We start from the raw sequence: 18710 nt of genomic DNA, 5'->3' as shown, positions 1-18710 counted from the left end.
GGATCTGACTTTTGTCCTTTGTTCTGCAGGAACTGTCTGACTCTTTACGCAAGGAGCTTGATGCCTTCCAAGAAGAAATGACCAAGGAAAAGCTTCTGTTGGAGGAGGAGCTGGAGGGGGCTCTCGATGAGCTGGAACAGTTACAGCTGAAAGAGGTGGAGGCTGAGGAGTTGGCCAAACAGCTGGAGAAGGAAAATGAACTGAGAGCGCGAGAGCTTGCTGGGCTGCAGGGAGAGCTGGCTGAGTCAGTCTACTTATGTTATCTCATTCTCCAGTGATTGAGGGGGAAATGTTGGGTGCATAGTGAAACCTGGAAATTAGCAACCCTTAAAGAATTTCATCTCTTAGTTGTTTCATTGTTTGAAAACCGATGAAACAAATATTCTGAGATTGGCTGTATCTCTCATATAGTGTTCCATATTTGTCCTAATTAATCACTTTGTCAACTGAATGTGATTTCAGTTAATTTTCTGTGTGGGTGTGGGGTCTTTTTTCCATTGTGGGGATTGATCCTGATCATAGTATCTGCTACTTTGACAGCCTGCACAAGGTAAGGTTGCCATTGTAGGGCTGAAGTACCTAAGACTGATCTGAATTGGGGTGTTTAATGTACTGCTGCAAATGCTAATGTTTTAAGTGATGGGGAGTTGGATGAAGCTGTTAACACAGAAATACCAGACAGACTGGTGGAGTTGATTTGCCGACTCTGGTCGGAGGCATTCCTGGATGTTTGTCCGCGAGATATATTCTGAACACGTGATATCTAACGTGACAGCATGTGACTTTTCTAGAAATATTCAATTTATCTCTCAAAAGTTGCTTCCCTGAAGTTCAGAATCTTTAGCTTTACACCAGCTGCTGAAATGGTTTTGAGAATCAGGGACCATCCATGAGTTGGATAAAGGGAAGCTATTCCCTCCATCTGTTCACACCGTGTATCATCTCCATATTTATGTTTGTTACTTCACCCCATCTGTTGTCCTGTCTCAGGCTCTTTATTTTAGTGAGAAAATCCTGTGATGCAGCAGTGCAAGCATTTGGTTTCTGAGTTTATCTTTTGATGCTATGCATGTTGGAAAAGTGAAATTCATGACAAGCTGGTTTTTTAAAATTGCTTTTGCACTCAACTACATGTCCAATATTAAACCATCAGTTTACATTTTATAAAAAAATTATCATTTGTGAAAGTCTGTGGTTTCAAGATGCAGTTTGTATCAATTACAATGTAGGTCGCTTGGTAGAAAATGCCATTTAGGGGTAGCTGTTTGTACAAGCTTTACTCTACCTTTCAAAGTTGCCAGTTAAGGAATGAAAGAAGGAATGGTTTAGGTTTCGTTTCATCTATGTATCCGAAATGATGCAGATCAAATGTTTCCCCAAACTTTATATTGCACGGTTGTCATGATGATAGGGTTGCCTTTGTGGTTTCAAAGTTAAAATACCTACAGTGAGCACTTGACAGTTTGTCGCCGGCATTAAAACATTCTAACCGTTTAGTATCCAAACTGCTCTAGTTTCCCCTGGTTGGAGTTTGAATACAGTAAAAAATTCCGTTGGCATAAGCTCTATTGGATTATTCAGAGTTAAGTGACGAGTTTGACTTTTTCTCTCTAAATAGGAAGAATGCAGAATTGGAGATGATGAATGAAAATCACAGCAAAATTATCAGTCAGCTACGCGAGGAGCAGAGTAAATCACTGAGACAGCTCGGAGACACTGAAGCAGAATTTGCAAGGTATAGGAGTACGTACACAACCATATTATGCACAGAGGGCAGGATTCAGGGTAAACCATTTTGAGTAGAGATGAGACATTTCTTCACCCAATGAGCCTATAGAATTCATTACCACAATAAGTTCCTGCTCCAAACAGATATGAGAGTTGCCTTTCCTGCCTCCAACTGCTGCGGTTGTCAATAAAAACTAAGCACAAAAGAAATCAATCTCTCTCTCTCTCTCTTTCTTTTTCCCCCTTTTCTCACTCTCTTCCTTTTTTTGTGCGCGCTCGCTCTCTGGTGTATCACCTCCTGTTGCTAAGCAATACCGTCTATTTATTTTTGCACAGCATGACCCCCTCTAAACACAACAGAATTCCAATTGGAATTGAAGCCAACTACAAACACCTTTTGTCCAGCACAAATCTAACTATAGGTCCCTTCCAGGAACAAACATTAAATTAAACCCCCTTAAGATTGTATTGTGTTTTTAAGGTTTACCCAAACAAATATAAATCCCTTAAAACTACCTTTTCCAAACACTGCTGAGGAATACTAACTTCTGTAACATTTGTTTAGCTACAAGCTGTCTGTAACTGCAAAGGTGGGATGTCTCCAGCAGAGCAACACTGCACTGGTGAAGGAAGTTGCACTATTACAAGATCAAACCAAGGACAAACAGCAGCAGTTAGCAGAGATTCAGCTATCTAAAGAAAAAGTAAAAGAAGAATATGCAAGGTATACTGTTCAATATTGCCAACATAGTCTCTATTCAGTTTCCATTGATGAAATTGCTCGGAATTTAACATGTCGTGCACTAGGGGCTTTTCACAGTAACTTCATTGAAGCCTACTTGTGACAATAAGTTATATTATTAGATATTTATGTAATGGGCCCACCTATAACCGTCTAGTTTTTACACATTCCCACTGAGTCTAGTGTAACGTTTATGGCAGTGCAACTTGAGTGGATATTATCCAAGAAATATTGCCATGTGCATCCCACCTCCATCCTCTTTTTTTTAAATTTTGTACCTATGCGTCCAAAAAAAACAAATAGTTTGTCAAGGTTATATGTATATATTGGTAAGCGTTTGTTCTTTGTCTAAGTACTTGGATCAGTAATATAGCTGTTCATTTACACCAGGTAAATTGTCATGTAAATCTGGAATTAAGCGCTGACTCAACTTCATCAAAACTGTTTTTTGATTATTTATGGTGAATGCAGTTTGCTGTTTAGTAAGCTCCAAATTGTGAATTGTTTTGCTAAACTAATGTAATACTAAAGAATTAATTTAAAAGTTGGCATGTAAAACCTGTAATCTATTCCCAAGCAAAGACTTTCCATTTCATCTGCTTTAAAGAGCTAAAAGTCCATTTTCCAGTATTAGGAGGTCCTCCTGGGTCAGTGCAGACTTAACTTAAAGCGTCAATGCACATTAAATTCCTTTTTCTATTCTCCTTCCACAAAGAATGCTGCTAGAAGCACAGACAAAGCTAGCTCAGAAGGAAGCTGAAGTTAGAAAGTTGGATGAAGCTTGTCGCCTGAGAATAACCGAACTTCAAGCACTATTGGAAGAGAGCAAGACCTGTCAGGAGGTGGAAAAACAAAGGTACAAACCTAATGTTCAATTGGTTTTTCAGTGTATGGTTGAGCCTCCTAAGGTTTCAAAGTAACTGGTGGACTGTATCTGCAGTCAATTTTGAGATTGTGATATTAATGATTTATTGCGTCTCTTCATATTGTCCAAGTTTGACCATTGTAATTGGGAGTTGGGTTATTCCACTTGCTCACTAGGAGATTTTTTTTAAAATTAAGGGAGCCTGAATGAAGAGGGAATTTGTGTAGTGCAAGATTCCAGGGTTAAAAAGAATATGCTCAGACTGCTCTGGAGTGCCCCTGTGTAAATAGGAATTTAGCAGATAAATTTTATTTAAAAATAATTAATTTAGAGTACCCAATTCTTTTTTCCAAGTAAGGGGCAATTTAGCATGGCCAATCCACCTGCCCTGCACATCTTTGGGTTGGGGGGGGGGGGAAGAGAGAGAAACCCACGCAAATACTGGGAGAATGTGCAAACTCCACAAGGACCCAGAGCCAGGATCGAACCTGGTGCCTCGGCGCCGTGAGGCAGCAGTGCTACTCCCTGCACCACCGGGCTGCCCTTGGATAAATGTTATTTTGTGAGAAAATGTGAAGATGCTTTGCTGTAAGACTTTGTACTAAATTGACTAGAATGACGTGGGGCCTGAACATAGCTCAGCATTTCAGGAATGTTATGAGTCATAACTGCTTATTAATCAGTATTCAAGAATAGAAGTTCAGAAACCAGTATTATGGGCAAAAGACACCCAAATAGTTTGGATGGTTCCTAACTTAAATGCTCTAACCAGTGGAATCAGCGACCAATTTTGAATAGTGCCTAACTTGGACTCCCTATATTTCTTTTGCTCCAGAATCATCAAACTTCCATATTTGCAACTTCCCAACTGAGACTGCTGAGTTATAATTGAGGAAATTGAATTTCAATCCTTGCCTGCTGTGTCTCTATGTTGCTTACAGACTTTGCAATGATTTGATGTACACCACACTAAACAAAGTATTTAAAAGTGATACATCTGTGCAAGCATTTGACTTGGTGTCAGTTTCTACCTCATTCGGCCTCTGCGAAAGGCTTCAGAAGTTTCTCTAATTCACCGTGTAAATGGACAGTGTTGTATTCCTTTTGAGGGATATTGTGGTATTCTATTTTCCAAGTCATACTTCCTCTAAGTAATTGGTCTCCTTTGATGCAATTGAGAAGGTTGGCTGAGAATACAAGTTTGATTTCCTGTTTAAATTCTTGTTTCTCTTGCAGTCGTGCTGCTTTGGGTGAGAATCTGGTTACAGAGCTAAAAGCTGAAATACAGAAATGGCAGGTGCTTTATGAAGGATTACACAACAAAGTTAAACCTTTCCAGGTATGACCTCTCCTCCAACATTAACCTCTGTGCTTTCAAGTTCATATTTTCTGGTTAGAATAAGGAAAGATTAATGCCACTGGGAAGCACTTTTGAGATGTTTATCCTGTTAATGGTGCTAGAAATACATGTTCCTGTTTGCAGACACACTCCATTGAAGGCTCATGTGCATGAGCAATTCATGGGTTTATTTCAAGCATTGTACAGGTCCTTTAGCTGCAGCTCTAACTTGTCGGGTTCTGGGCTCCTGATGTCTGCTCGCTAACACTGAAGGGTCTGCAAAAAGCCCATCTCAATATGTTTTAACATTGGGTGTAGAAACAGCAGTTCCTTCTACTTCAACCTGGTAAATGTAAATGGGGCACTGGCTCCCATCAGGAAACTTTTATTTGAGAATGATCAAAGGATGAACTATGCTATGGGTGACTGGAAACATGCTATTTCCCTGTTGGTAAATGCCTGGTCCCTGCTACCGTTCATCTGAGAGATCTAAATAGGCATTTGTGGTTTCATTCCAAACAACTTGCTTTGGGGTTCCAGCAAGCTGAGCTCTACCAAGTGTTTTTTCTTCTTGCATATCTTGAGGTTTGTTAATTAGTCTGTGGTGGATTTGCTGCTCCTTTGCTTGGATTTAAGATTGTCAGTTTGCCAGATATGAAGTTGTTGGTAGACTTGATCTGTATTTTGTGTGAATAGGAGCAACTTGACTCATTTGAAAAGGAAAAGAATTGCCTCCTCAATGAACATGGAGCTACCCAGGAAGAGCTGAATAAACTGAGTGAAGCTTACATCAAACTGCTTGGGCACCAAAACCAGAAGCAGAAGATTAAGCACGTAATGAAACTGAAGCAGGAAAATGTGGAACTGAAGCAGGTAAGCAGCCTGACTAGGTCAGTGACCAGAATTGCTCAAGCGTAAAGTGTCAAAGTAACCAGCCCTGAAGTTCTTTAGTAAACATTTTATTGAGTATCAAATATAAACATATATTGCCAAATATATACACACGATAAAACTTTCATCAAATCAAATACTAACCCCCCCCCTCTGGCCATCAGCCTTTGACGGCAGACACGCAATACGTTTTTTATTCTCTTGTGATGTCTGTCTACCTGGTCCGAAGCTGCTTCTAATTTCCTGCTGCATCTTAAATTATACTAGAGAGTATTGATATATAGCTGGGTTCAATATGTTCTGGGTTAAAACTGCTCTACATGTTCTGCATAATACAAGTTGCTATACTGAGTTGGCTGAAATTGCCCATCACAATAGCAAAGATTAGAGAGGGCAGAGGCAAATTAGTAGCGGAGCCAGAAAAGGTCATTGACTCATTTGAGGCCTACACCAGAATCAACTAAGACCGCATTTTGATCTAACCGAATGTCCATCAAGGCCCCATCTGCAACAACCACTGGCTCATGCCAGCCAAAATGGACACCACCTTCAAAAGATGGAGAAGGGCGGGGTGGGGTGGGCGCACTGGCAGTTAGGGACTTCTGCACAGACAATTGACTGACAACTGACCGAGAAGTTCTAAATGACCTGGTTTGATCCAATAGACAAAATAGACATGCTAGATAGCAAGAAGGGTAGGCGGATCTGAAAGAAAGGGGGAGTTGTGCCGAGCAATGATCACCCTACTCAAACCCACGTATCCACCCTATACTCGTAACCCAACAACCCCCCCCCCCCCCCCCCCACCTTACTTTTTAGGACACTACGGGCAATTTTAGCATGGCCAATCCACCTAACCCGCACATCTTTAGACTGTGGGAGGAAACCGGAGCACCCGGAGGAAACCCACGCACACACGGGGAGGACGTGCAGACTCCACACAGACAGTGACCCAGCCGGGAATCGAACCTGAGTTAGTTTCATTTTCATTTGGGGAGCTGCATTCAAACCAAAGGTGTTCGTGTTCTCTCTACTAAAGAATGTCTCCAGATCACTTGATAGTTTCAAAGTAATACCTGATTCTGTAAGGAATGCAACCCTACTGTCTTTGTTAAAAGGGTTTTGACTCATGGATGTTGTTAGGAAAGTTATTAAGGGTTACCTATAGAGTATCTATGGGGATTATCAGTGTTGGTAGTTGATGAGATGTTTACTGTGTGTTTATAAAAATGTTATCTGGATTCATAGAATAAACATTGTTTTTGTTTAAAAGTACTTTAGATCTCTGTTGCATCACACCGGTAAAGTGGGCCCTTGTGCTCCCCATAACCAAAATCTATTCAAAGTTGTGGGTCAGGTGAACTCGGTGATATACTTTGGTGTTCTCTAAACCCTGGCCCATAATAATAGTTTCTGTGCATGTTCACTTTCATCTTTGTTTTGTACAAAAAGTTGTTAATCCTGGTGAGACCCCTTTATTTGTCACCGTCCGACTGGGATGCCCCCAAAAGTGTCACAAACCCAGGTGAGCAGGGATGACTGCCTCGGTTTTTATTCAATACACTCTCTGCTGGTAGCCACAAAGGTTTAATCTAGAACGGTTCCCTTTCCCTTGGATACCTTGTTCGCATCCAACAGTTACATTTTAAAAGGCGCCAATTGAACCAGGCTTCCTTGAATTAAGAAACAGTAAGTTTATTAACTGCTCAGCATGGTGGCGCAATGGTTAGCACTGCTGCCTCACGGCACTGAGGACCTGGGTTTGATCGCAGCCCCGGGTCGCTGTCCGTGTGGAATTTGCACATTCTCCCCATGTTTACGTGGGTTTCAACACCACAACCCAAAAAGATGTGCAGGGTAGGTGAATTGACCATTAATTCTCCCTTAATTGGAAAAAAAAGAATTGGGAACTAATTTTTAAAAAGTTTATTAACTGCTAATAATTACAGAGAAATAGTAAAACACGTGCATCTATATTCATACGGATTAGAAATAAGAATTTTATGAAGTAAATATATATAACCAGTTAGATGGAACAGTCCTTGAGTTGCGAGGAGCAGGTGGTGAGCATTGTAGCCATTACAGATTGATTCCAATAGAGATGATTTCCGAAGTTAAACAGTTGATTATTCAATTCAGGTGTTCTGTGGTTTGGTGGGGAGATTTCAGTTATTTTCAGCTGTGATCCTTTTTGCTGTTTGATTTCCAGAGTTTATTTTGGAAATGTTTTTTTATTGAGTTTTCAATAAAAAAAACTTTGTAGAACACCTTCACTCCATCTGCAACCATGACCAGCAACCCTCCTGTCACTTGCCATTTCAACTCAGCATTTTGCCCTCATGTCCTAGACCTGCTGCCGTGTTCCAGTGATGCCCGACACAAACTGGAAGAACAACACCTTATCTTCCGATTAGGCATATTACTGCCTTCTGGACTCATCATTGAGTTCAACAACTTTAGACCGCAAACTTTCTCCTCTATTTTAAATCTCCCACCGCTTTTGTAGTTTGTCCATTAGCTTCCAGCCCCTGGGCCTGGCCCGGCACTGCCCCACCGCCTCCCCAACCTGGCCATCTGTGGGGTGTTCAGTTTCTCCCATTTAACACAATTCAGCTGCCTCACCTTTTGCCACAATTGGCACTCTTCATCCCTTAATGGCCCCATTAATACACACACACTCGCTTTGTCTTGGGTCAATGACAAATTTGTCAATATCTCCTTTGCCCCTGGTCTTCTGTTCTGCCTCCCCTCCTCTACCCCTTTCCAACTCTATAATTCTGTACATTTTCTAATAGTCTTCAGTTCTGTAGGAGTCATTTAAACACTAAACAAACTCTATTTCTCTACTCAGATGTTGCTAGATTTGCTGAGTTTATTAAGCATTTCCTGTTTTTATCTCAGTTTTCCACATTGTTTGCTTTGTGGAATGGTATTTTGGGTTTTGACTTGAATTTTGTATGAATCAATATTTTTGTAATTGAGCAGTATGGAGATGTAACCATGGCAAGGAAATGTTTGATCTGACTGTTCTACCTTGTAGGAGCTGACAAAACTACGAGCCCAGCTATCCAAGGAGAAGCTAACTGAGCAGAAATATCAAGAGCAGCGTTGCAAAGTTCAAGGCATCAAGCGCTTTGATCCTGCTAAAGCTTTCAAACACTCTGTGAAAGAGAATATTGCTCCCATTCCCACAACACCATTGAGAGAAGGTAAACTTGGTTAAATTTTATTGCTTTGCTGGATTATGGGACGTTCAAATATGAGGCAATTATAGATACCTAATTAGGCCTATAGCTTTATTCATTGCATTGGCACTCAGTACTGAGAGCTGACTAATATTAATTCTAGGTATCGAGAGGCGGCCTTGACCAGAAATCTTGCAGATCATTGGCTAAGATTGTTTTTTTTCATGGGAGGTGGGCATGGGCTCGGCCAGCACTTATTGCCTATCCCTAATTGCCCTTGAGAAGGTGTGGTGAGCTGCCTTCTTGAACCACTGCAGTCTCGTGTGGTGTAGGCACACCTACAGTGCTGTTAGGAAGGAAGTTCCGTGATTTTAACCCAGCAACATTGAAGGAACAGCAATATAGTCCAAGTCAGGATGGTGAGTTGCTTGGAGAGGCGCGGCAGGTGGTGGTGTCCCTATACCTAAATGGTAGTAGTTGGAGGTTTGGAAGGTGATGTTGAAGGGGCTGTGGTTAGCTCCTGTCTGGTATATTGTTGATGGTACACAGGGCTGTAATTGTGTGCTTCAGTGGTGGAGGGAGTAAATGTTTGCAGTTGTGGTGGCAATCAAGCTGGCTGTCCTGGATGGTGTCAAGCTACTTGTGTTATTGGAGCAGCACTTATCCAGGCAAGTGTGCTTTGTGGATAGTGGACAGGCTTTGGAGAGTCAAGAGGTGAATTATTCGCTGCAAGGTTCCTAGCCTACCTGCTTCTGTAGCCACAGTATTTGTATGACTGATCCAGTCAGATAATTGAATGTCAAGGACAATGGTTAGATTCCCTTTGTTGGAGATGGTTATTGCTTGGCACTGTGGCATGAATGTTACTTGCCACTTGTCAGCTGAAGCCTGGATATTGTCCAGTCTTCCTGCATTTGGACATCATGGACTGCTTCAGTATCTGAGGAGTCGTGAATGGGGCTGAACATTGTGCACTCATCAGCTAACATCCCCACATTTGGCATTATTATGGACCAAAGTTCATTAATGAAGCAGGTTGGGCATTGGACACTACCCTGAGGGGCTTGTGCAGTGATGCCCTGGAACTCCAATGATTGACCTCCACAACCATTTTCCTTAGGATTTGGTCTGAATCCAACCAATGGAATTTTACCCTGATTCCCAGTGACTCCAGTTTTACTCTGGCTCTTTGATGCTACAATCAACCACATGCTGCCTTGATTTGAAGAGAAGTCATTTTTACCTCGCCTCTGGAGTTCAGCATTTTGTTCATATTTGTGCCACGGATACAATGAGGTCAGGAGCTGAGTGGCCCTGGCGGAACCCAAACTGTGCTTCAAGGAGCTGGTTATTGCTAAGCAAGTGCTGAACTAGTTTAAACCCTCCTAAAGAGCATTAGCAAACTCTGCTCTCTCTCTCTTCTTCCCCCCCCCCCCCCCCCCCAGGATATTAGTACCCCTCTGGTCCAGGTATAAACCATCCCGTCTGTAGAGGTCCCACCTACCCCAGAATGAGCCCCAATTGTCCAGGAATCTGAAACCCTCCCTCCTGCACTATCCCTGCAGCCACGTGTTCAACTGGTCTCTCTCCCTATTCCTCGACTCGCTAGCATGTGGCACGGGTAACAACCCAGAGATAATAACTCTGTTTGTCCTGGATCTAATTTTCCATCCTAGCTCCCTGAATTCCTGCCTTACATCGCTATCTTTTTTCCTGCCTATGTCGTTGGTGCCTATGTGGACCATGACTTGGGGCTGCTCCCCCTCCACCTTAAGGATCCCGAAAACACCATCCGAGACATCACGGACCCTGGCATCTGGGAGGCAACACACCAATCGCGAGTCTCTCTTGTTACCACAGAATCTCCTATCTATCCCCTAACTATGGAGTCTCCAATGACTAATGTTCTTCTCCTCTCCCCCCTTCCCTTCTGAGCAACATGGACCGACTCTGTGCCAGAGACCTGTACCCCATGGCTGACCCCTGGTAAGTCTCTTTCCCCCCCCCCCCCCAGTATCCAAAGTGCTATCCCTGTTACTAAGGGGAATGACCACAGGGGATCCCTGAACTGACTGCTTCCCCCCAGCCCCTCTGACCGTCGCCCATCTATCTTTATTCTTAGGTGTAACTACCTCCCTGAAGCTTCTATCTATGACCACCTCTGCCTCCCGAATGATCCGAAGTTCATCCAGCTCCAGTTCCCTAACACGGTTTTTGAGGAGCTGAAGTTGGGTGCACTTCCCACAGATGAAATCAGCAGGGACACTGACGGCGTCCCTCACCTCAAAGATTCTGCAGGAGGAGCATTGTCAACCCCTTAGGTTAGAGGAGGTGGAAGGGTGGGGGACACTACAAGTGTAGTGTCTCGGGTTTAGCAACCACCCAACTAACATACAGGTACTCACCTTTCCGACAGGCCCCTGCTCTCACCGAAAATCCAGAGGCCGCTACCACTGAAAAGCAAGTGAATTTAGAAGCTGACCTCCACCCTAACAAAACCCGCCTCCGAGCATTCAGCGAGGCGAAGGCTAAGACAACTGCTCCCACCTGAAACTCTAGCAGGTCTTGACACCCCAAATATGCCCCCCAGGGGACTAGGCTCCAAGTCCACACGCAAGATCGCCGACATGGTGCTGAACTACAACCTCCACAATTTCTCCAACTTCGGTCAGGACCAGAACATGTGTACAAGATGAGCTGGGCCCCTCCTACAAATATCCTCTACTCCTTCAAACAGCCGACTCATCCTCAACTTCGCCAGGTGTGCCGTGTCTACTACGTTTAACTGTATCAACTCCAGTCTTGCACACGAGCCTAAGGCATTTCCCCTCAGCAGCACCTCACGCCACGCCTGCTCTAGCGTCATCCCAAGTTCCTCCTCCCACTTGACCGTAACCCCCTCCAGAGACACATTATCATAAGACATGGGAGCAGAATTAGGCACTCGGCCCATCGGATCTGCTCCGCCATTCAATCATGGCTGATATTTTCTCATCCCCATTCTCCTGCCTTCTCCCCATAACCCTGATCCCCATCGTAATCAAGAACCTATCTGTCATAATATACATCCATGTATATGATGGAGTGCAGACAGGCAGTGATTGACACACAAGATGACCAGTGAGCACACAGAACACAGCAGCCAATCACCAGACAGGACACGACCACTATAATGCCAGAGTGCACCAGTTTTCCCGCTCTCTTGGGATCCAGCCTCTGAGACAGTCAGAGCTGGTGAGCAGCAGCCAGTGCAAACACCATGTAGTAGTCAGTTAGTCTGGTCAGGCTAGCCTCAGGTCTCCAGTCAAGTCAGCATAGTGTCGACCCACAGTTAAGCATGTAATATAGTTAGATGTTAAATAAAATTGTGTTGCATCTCATCAAGTGTTGGAAGCCTGTCTCTTTCTACACTGCATCAAACGCAGTCCACATAGACCCAGTTTACCCAACACATCACTGTCTATCTCTGTCATAAAGACACTCAGTGGTTTGACCTCCACAGCCTTCTGCGGCAAAGAGTTCCACAGATTCACCACCATCTGGCTGAAGAAATTCCTCCTTTTTTATATTTTAAAGGATCGTCCCTTTAGTCTGAGATTGTGTCTCCTGCTTCTATTTTTACCTACAAGTGGAAACATCCTCTCCACGCCCACTCTATCCAGACCTCGTAGTATCCTGGAAGTATCTTCCCCCAAAATCCTCCCACAAATCGCAAGTCGACCCCACCCTCCAACCCCATCACCAACAGCACCCCCTCCAGCAATGAGGAGGCAGGTGCTACTGGAAAGGGCAAAAAGCCCTTTTTCGCAAAGACCCGCTCCTGCATGTACCTAAAACCCTCCACACACGGGAACCCAAACTTCATCCCCAACTCCCCCAAACTTGCGAACCGCCCCGCCGAAGTCCTTCATCTCCATCACTCTCTTTCCTCCCATCCCTGAAACCTTGCATCCATCCTCCCAGGCTCAAATCCATGGTTCCCTCTGATCGGCCTCGACCCTGCCCTAACCTAAATTGCTGCTGAAATTGTCTCTATAATTTCAGTGTGGCCACCACCACAGGACTCCCTGAAAACCTACCTGAGGTAATAGAAGCGGTGCCAGCGCCTGCAACCCCGACCCTCTATAAGACCCAACCTCCATCCTCACCCAGCCCACTCCCACCGACCGCTGCCCTCTTTGAAGTATTGTCTTCCTAATCCTAGCCACCTTACCTGCCCAGACAAACGACAAAACCAACCTATCCACTTGCTTAAAGAATGACTTTGACAAAAAGACCGACAGGCACTAAAATAAAAACTGCGGCAAAAACTGCATCTCCACCGTCTGCACCTGACCAGCCAACGACGGGGGAAGACGAGCCAACCTCAGTAGATCCACCTTAACCTTGCGAACCAGACTTGTAAAGTTGAATTTATGAAACCGGGCCACCTGCACTCCCAAATACCTTTTTTCTTTTCTTTTTTTGAAAAATATTTTTTTTTTAAATGTTTTTAACATTTCAACAATTTAAGCATATAACGCTTATAACATTCACAAAAGATGAAACAAAACCCCAGGCCCCCTTCCCATCCACCCTAGCAGTTGGTGGCAACCAGCTCTCTAAAATGCAATGCAAACAAACCCCACCTCTTGTGGAATCCCTTGTTCGGCCCCCTAGAGCAAATTTCACCTTCTCCAAATACATGAATTCTATTCAATTGCCCCAGCCACACTGAGGCACAGGGTGGAGAGTCTGATCTCCATCCCAACAGGACCTGCCTGTGAGTGATCAACGAGGCAAAGGCTAAAACATCTGTCCCCGCTCCCGTCTGCAACCAGAACAATATGTATGTGATTGGCTGGACTCCTCCCACACCGCTCACAAATCTTCCATCCCTAAACAACTGACTCATCTTTGACTTTGTCAGGTGTGCTCTGTGCACTACCTTTAACTATATCAACCACAGCGTTGAACACTAGGTTGAGGCTTTAACCCTTTGCAGCAGCTCACACCGCAGTCCCTCCAGTGCCATCCCCAACTCCTCTTGCCACTTGGCCGTAACTCCTCCCAGATACGCCCTATCCTCCCAATTCCTCCCATAAATCGCCAAGATGACCTTGTCGCCCAACCTCATCACCTCATCACCAACACTCCCTCCAGCCACCAGAAGGGCGGTGCTACTGAAAAGATGGGACAGACCTTTTCACAAATTCCCGCACCTATATGTACCTGAAACCCTTTCCTCGCCACACCCCAAACTTTGCCCCCAACTTCTCCAGACTCGCAAACTGTCCTTCTAGGACAGATCCTTTATTTCCACCACCCCTCTTTCCTTCCATCCACGAAACCTTGCATCTATCCTCCCAGGCTCAAACCCATGGTTCCCCCTAATTGGCATCAACTTCGAACCCACCCAGTGTTGCCGAAACTGCCTATTTTCAACGTGGCCACTGCCACTGGACTCCCCAAATACCTCCCTGGGGCAAACTGAAGCAGTGCCTTTGCTCATGCCTGCAGTCCTGGCTGTTACAAAACCTGCCTCCATCTTCACCCACAAAGTCTGTCTCCCGGCTCCAGCCCTGCACCTTCTTGGGTGTTCACCGCCCGGTAATAGTATGACATATTCGCAAGGGCCAAGCCCCCCAACTGTCACCCTCTCTGGAGCACTGTCCTCCTAATCATTGCTACCTTACCTATCCACACTAACAAAAAAATTTCAGCCTTTCCATCACCATGAGAAATTTTGGCAAAAAGACCAGCAGGCACTGAAACAAGAATAAAAACTGCGGCAGCAGTCCCGAAAGACGTGCTGTTGGATAATTTGGACATCCTGAATTCTCCCTGTGTACCCGAACAGGCGCTGGAATGTGGCGACTAGGAGCTTTTCACTAACTTCATTGCAGTGTTAATGTAAGCCTACTCTGACAGTAAAGATTATTATTATTATTATCTTCACAGTCTGCACCCAGCGTGCCAACAATAGGGGAAGGCTATCCCACCTCAAATCCACCGTAACCCTGCCCACCAAATTCGTGAACTTCCATTTACGGAGCCAATTCCAGTCACGAGCCATCTGCATTCCAGATGCCTAAAGTGTGTTGTTGTGATCTGAAATGGCAACCCCCCACTCGCCCAACCACCTCCACTCTCTTCCCCCAGAGAAGGTACTACAAAACACTGACTTTTTTCCAAATTTAACTTGTAGCCTGAAAATGCCTCAAATATCCTAAGCACACCACCAGCCCCCCCCCCCAACTAGCCCCCTCCATTTATCCAAGCACCTCAGCGCAATGACCAAGGGCTCTATAAACAAGCAAAAACAGAGGCAGGAACAAGAGCCATCCCTGCCTCATTTCCCAGTGCAGAGGAATTCATCCCGTTTGTAAGCACACTCCTCCTCAGGACCTTGTACACCGCTTTCGCCCAATCTCACTCACACCGCAAACAAATTGCTCCACCCCACATGATCAAACGTCTTCTCTACATCCAACACTGCCGCCACCTCCAACTCCCCTTCTACTGGAGAAAGCATTATATTCAACCGATGCCACCCATCAGACTGTCAGCCCTTCACAAACCCAGCCTGCTCGTCCCCAATCACCTTCAATCCAACCTACATCCAACACTACACCTGCATCCAACACTACCACCACCTCTAACTCTCCTTCTACTGGAGAAAGCACCATATTCAACCGATGCCGCCCATCAGACTGTCTGCCCTTCACAAACCCAGTCTGTTCGTCCCCAATCACCTTCGAGAGGGACCCCTCCCACCTTTGTCAGAATCTTGGCATCCACATTCAATAATATTGGCCTGTGTGACCCACGTTCTACTGGGTCCTTATTCTTTTTCAGCAGCAGCGAAATGGATGCCAGTTCCATAGTCTCCAGCAGTACCCCCTGATACCACATCCTCGAACATCTCCACCAGCAGCGATGCCAACTTATTCAGAAACCTCTTTTAAAACTCCACTGGGAAGCCCATCGGTCCCGTTGCCTTACCTGTCTACATCTTCTCTATCACCACCTGCACTTCCACCCACGACAGGCTCCTCCAACCCTGCCCTCTCCTCCTCTCCCACCTCGGGACACACCCAACTCCCTCATGTCTGACTCGTCCTCCGAAGGTTCCGACTTGTACAGATTCTTATAAAACTCTTCTCACACCTTATTCACCTGCTCCAGCGCCACCACCAGCTCTCCTTTCCTATACTGGACTCTATCACACTCGCTCTCTTGAACGAGATAACCTCACTCCTCATTACTGCTTTCAACGCTTCCCAGACCACTGACGATGATACTTCTCCATTCCTATTAAACCCTGCATAGTCCTCAATCAGCCTTCCGATTTTGGTGCAAACGTTCGGGTCCGCCAGCAGCCTTGCATCCAACCTCCAGGCAAGCCTCTGCTCTCTCTCCCTCCCCCCCCCCCCCCCCCCCCCCCCCCCTGTATTTATAATCCTTGTTGTTTTACTGTTTGATTTGTACACTATCACTTCCTGGGGGAATAAGGTGGAGTTTGATGAATGAAATGAGTTTGAGTGAAGGCAGCAATAACCTTTTTTACTGATTAACCTCAATGCTGTCTAATGGTCTTCTGATCAATTTAGTGTCTGATTCTGTGATATTCCTTGATCCACAATTCTGACTTGAAAGAGATGTGGTCAAACTCCCCTTAATGTTAGTGCTAGTATTTGTGTTCTTTGCAGTCAGTGTAAGCTAACCGCATGTGCCGGGCAACATGTTGCCTGAGAGCAGATAGGCATTAATATACTTGTACCTTCCATAAAAATTCATATATGGCTGAATGTTTTCTATCCAAATGATGGATTGCATTGCATTTTCAACAGTTCTGAATTTTAGTTGAATTTCATTCTTCATGAAATGATGTGGAATTTCTGGTCTGGACAATTGTCACCAATACATTTTATTAATCCCATCTACTTGTTATAAGACTTTTATGGATCAATATTTGCTGCAACATTTTCAGTATGAATCTTTTTTTTACAGGCAACACAAACTTACTTTAAGCTCCAGAGCTCTGCGGACCTGAGGTCTGATTCCACCTCTCCAGGCATTTTGAGTGGGATGAGATTCTGATGATGTGACTCTGGATCAAATCACTTTGAGTTGTGGAGATAATCATCACGCCACAGAAATGGATCGTTGTAAACCATCTTGCTCCACTGATTGAGTTGTTTCCCGCGACTTTTATTTTTGTTTTAATAGGTATTTGTAAATAAATCCTTCTACAGATTATGTCAATTAATTTTATGAATGTTCCTTTATCCTTGCAATCCTATTTGTGAAACGAATTGTAAATAATAAATTGTGGGATTTTCTGATCAGGTGGCAGTTAATATCTGGGAGATTCAACAGTTCTGCTTTCACAAACCATTTGTAAAGAAAAAAGCCATGTGCAAACAGCAGCACTGTTAACAGATAACAACTGATCTCAATCTATTACTGTAATCCTATACTTTGTCTGCCCTCACACATGGGTGATTTCACTTAAAATAAGATGGTTCCTTTGCAAAGGATAGTATTGTTACTAAACAACACATAATATGTTTTGGGATCATGTGCACTGTGTGCATTATTCCCCCCCATGTGTGATTAAACACATTAGAAGTTGGGTTGGAGTCAGGATCATTGTTTCAGACTGGATTGAACCTAGGACCATCGACAGGTCCCATTGACAAATTAAATGTATTCGCTAACCCGTTGGAAGCTAAGTGACTGAGGATCGACAAAGTCCAAGCGCAAACTTGGCTTATTGATGTCCTGCGTGATGGGTAAAAGTCAGTAACAAATAGCAAGCCTTTGGGAGGAAGATGCTGGGCCATGGTTTTACAATTCTTTCTACAGTATCTATTCAAGTGAAATTCAAACTTTCAATAAATAGTCTGCTTTGGGGCATACACTGAGGCGGAGAGACTTGTTGCAGATACGCAATGTTTGTTCTGAAGTGTAATTCTCAGTCTTTCGATGTGCTTTTTAACTCTGGAAGTCAAGTTGTTAGTGGGGTGCAGTCGATGGTCTTGGTTTAATAGTAGCTTGGAGCTGTCCTTCGGTCATTCTATAATATGACAGGAACAAGACCTGACCCTTTACCTGACCCTTGCTGCTTAATATGGATTTTTTCTTGCAGGGCTTGCACTTTGATTACATCAAAAGGTGCAACAATTTAAAGTGATATATGTAACATTTTAAACTATAGTCTTTGGGTAGTGAATGGTCAGAATGGTGCTCATGTATGTATAAAATATTAGACGTGGGAATAAAGTTGGACTCTATTCAGTTTGAGGAATCTCTGTTCTGTCAAACTTCCTGCTGGAGAGGATGAGCCGTAGTTTTACACAGATTAAGCGGTAACTTTCTGATAATGGCCATCGAAATTTTGTAATTAATAAATGCACTGTTTTAAGTTTTTTTTTAATGGTGATTTGACTTTATTCACATCTAGGAATTTTACTTTTGTTTCTGGGTATTGGGCTTATAACTAAGTCTTGGTGCATTTAGGAAAGTTGGATGATCAACCATTGTATTGGAGTACAAGTGAAAGGAATGGTTAGAGAAGGGGACAGCGGAGAAATTGCAATCCTTTCAGTGTCTAATTCTTTCAACGGGTAACACAGTAGCATGGTGGTTAGCATAAATGCTTCACAGCTCCAGAGTCCCAGGTTCGATTCCTGGCTGGGTCACTGTGTGGAGTCTGCACATCCTCTCCGGGTGCTCCGGTTTCCTCCCACAGTCCAAAGATGTGAGGGTTAGGTGGATTAGCCAGGCTAAATTGCCCTTAGTGTCCTAAAAAATAATAAGGTTAATGGGGGTTGTTGGGTTACTGGGATAGGTATACGTGGGCTTGAGTAGGGTGATCATTGCTCGGCACAACATCGAGGGCCGAAGGGCCTGTTCTGTGCTGTACTGTTCTAGAATCCAAGGGATAAATTGGGCCATCAACAGAATTGGTTATAA

The 18710-nt window shown here is 44.2% G+C and overlaps 1 protein-coding gene across 2 annotated transcripts in view; it reads left to right on the top strand.

Moving 5' to 3' along the window:
• hmmr (hyaluronan-mediated motility receptor (RHAMM)) overlaps positions 1-18164 on the top strand; it is a 59543-nt gene extending 41379 nt beyond the window's left edge. For both annotated transcript variants that reach the window (XM_038796185.1, XM_038796184.1), the window contains 8 exons: positions 30-244; positions 1619-1735; positions 2294-2452; positions 3186-3326; positions 4572-4674; positions 5371-5547; positions 8606-8774; positions 16743-18164. In XM_038796185.1, coding sequence (XP_038652113.1) covers positions 30-244; positions 1619-1735; positions 2294-2452; positions 3186-3326; positions 4572-4674; positions 5371-5547; positions 8606-8774; positions 16743-16762 — 1101 coding nt within the window. In that variant the 3' untranslated portion in view covers positions 16763-18164. The remainder of the gene's footprint in view (positions 1-29; positions 245-1618; positions 1736-2293; positions 2453-3185; positions 3327-4571; positions 4675-5370; positions 5548-8605; positions 8775-16742) is intronic.
• Positions 18165-18710: the final 546 nt, after the last annotated feature.

This window comes from Scyliorhinus canicula, chromosome 4, assembly GCF_902713615.1.
Source record: "Scyliorhinus canicula chromosome 4, sScyCan1.1, whole genome shotgun sequence".
Taxonomy (NCBI): domain Eukaryota; kingdom Metazoa; phylum Chordata; class Chondrichthyes; order Carcharhiniformes; family Scyliorhinidae; genus Scyliorhinus; species Scyliorhinus canicula.
Note: the sequence above shows the minus strand (reverse complement) of the source record. Positions and strands in the feature narration are given on the sequence as shown.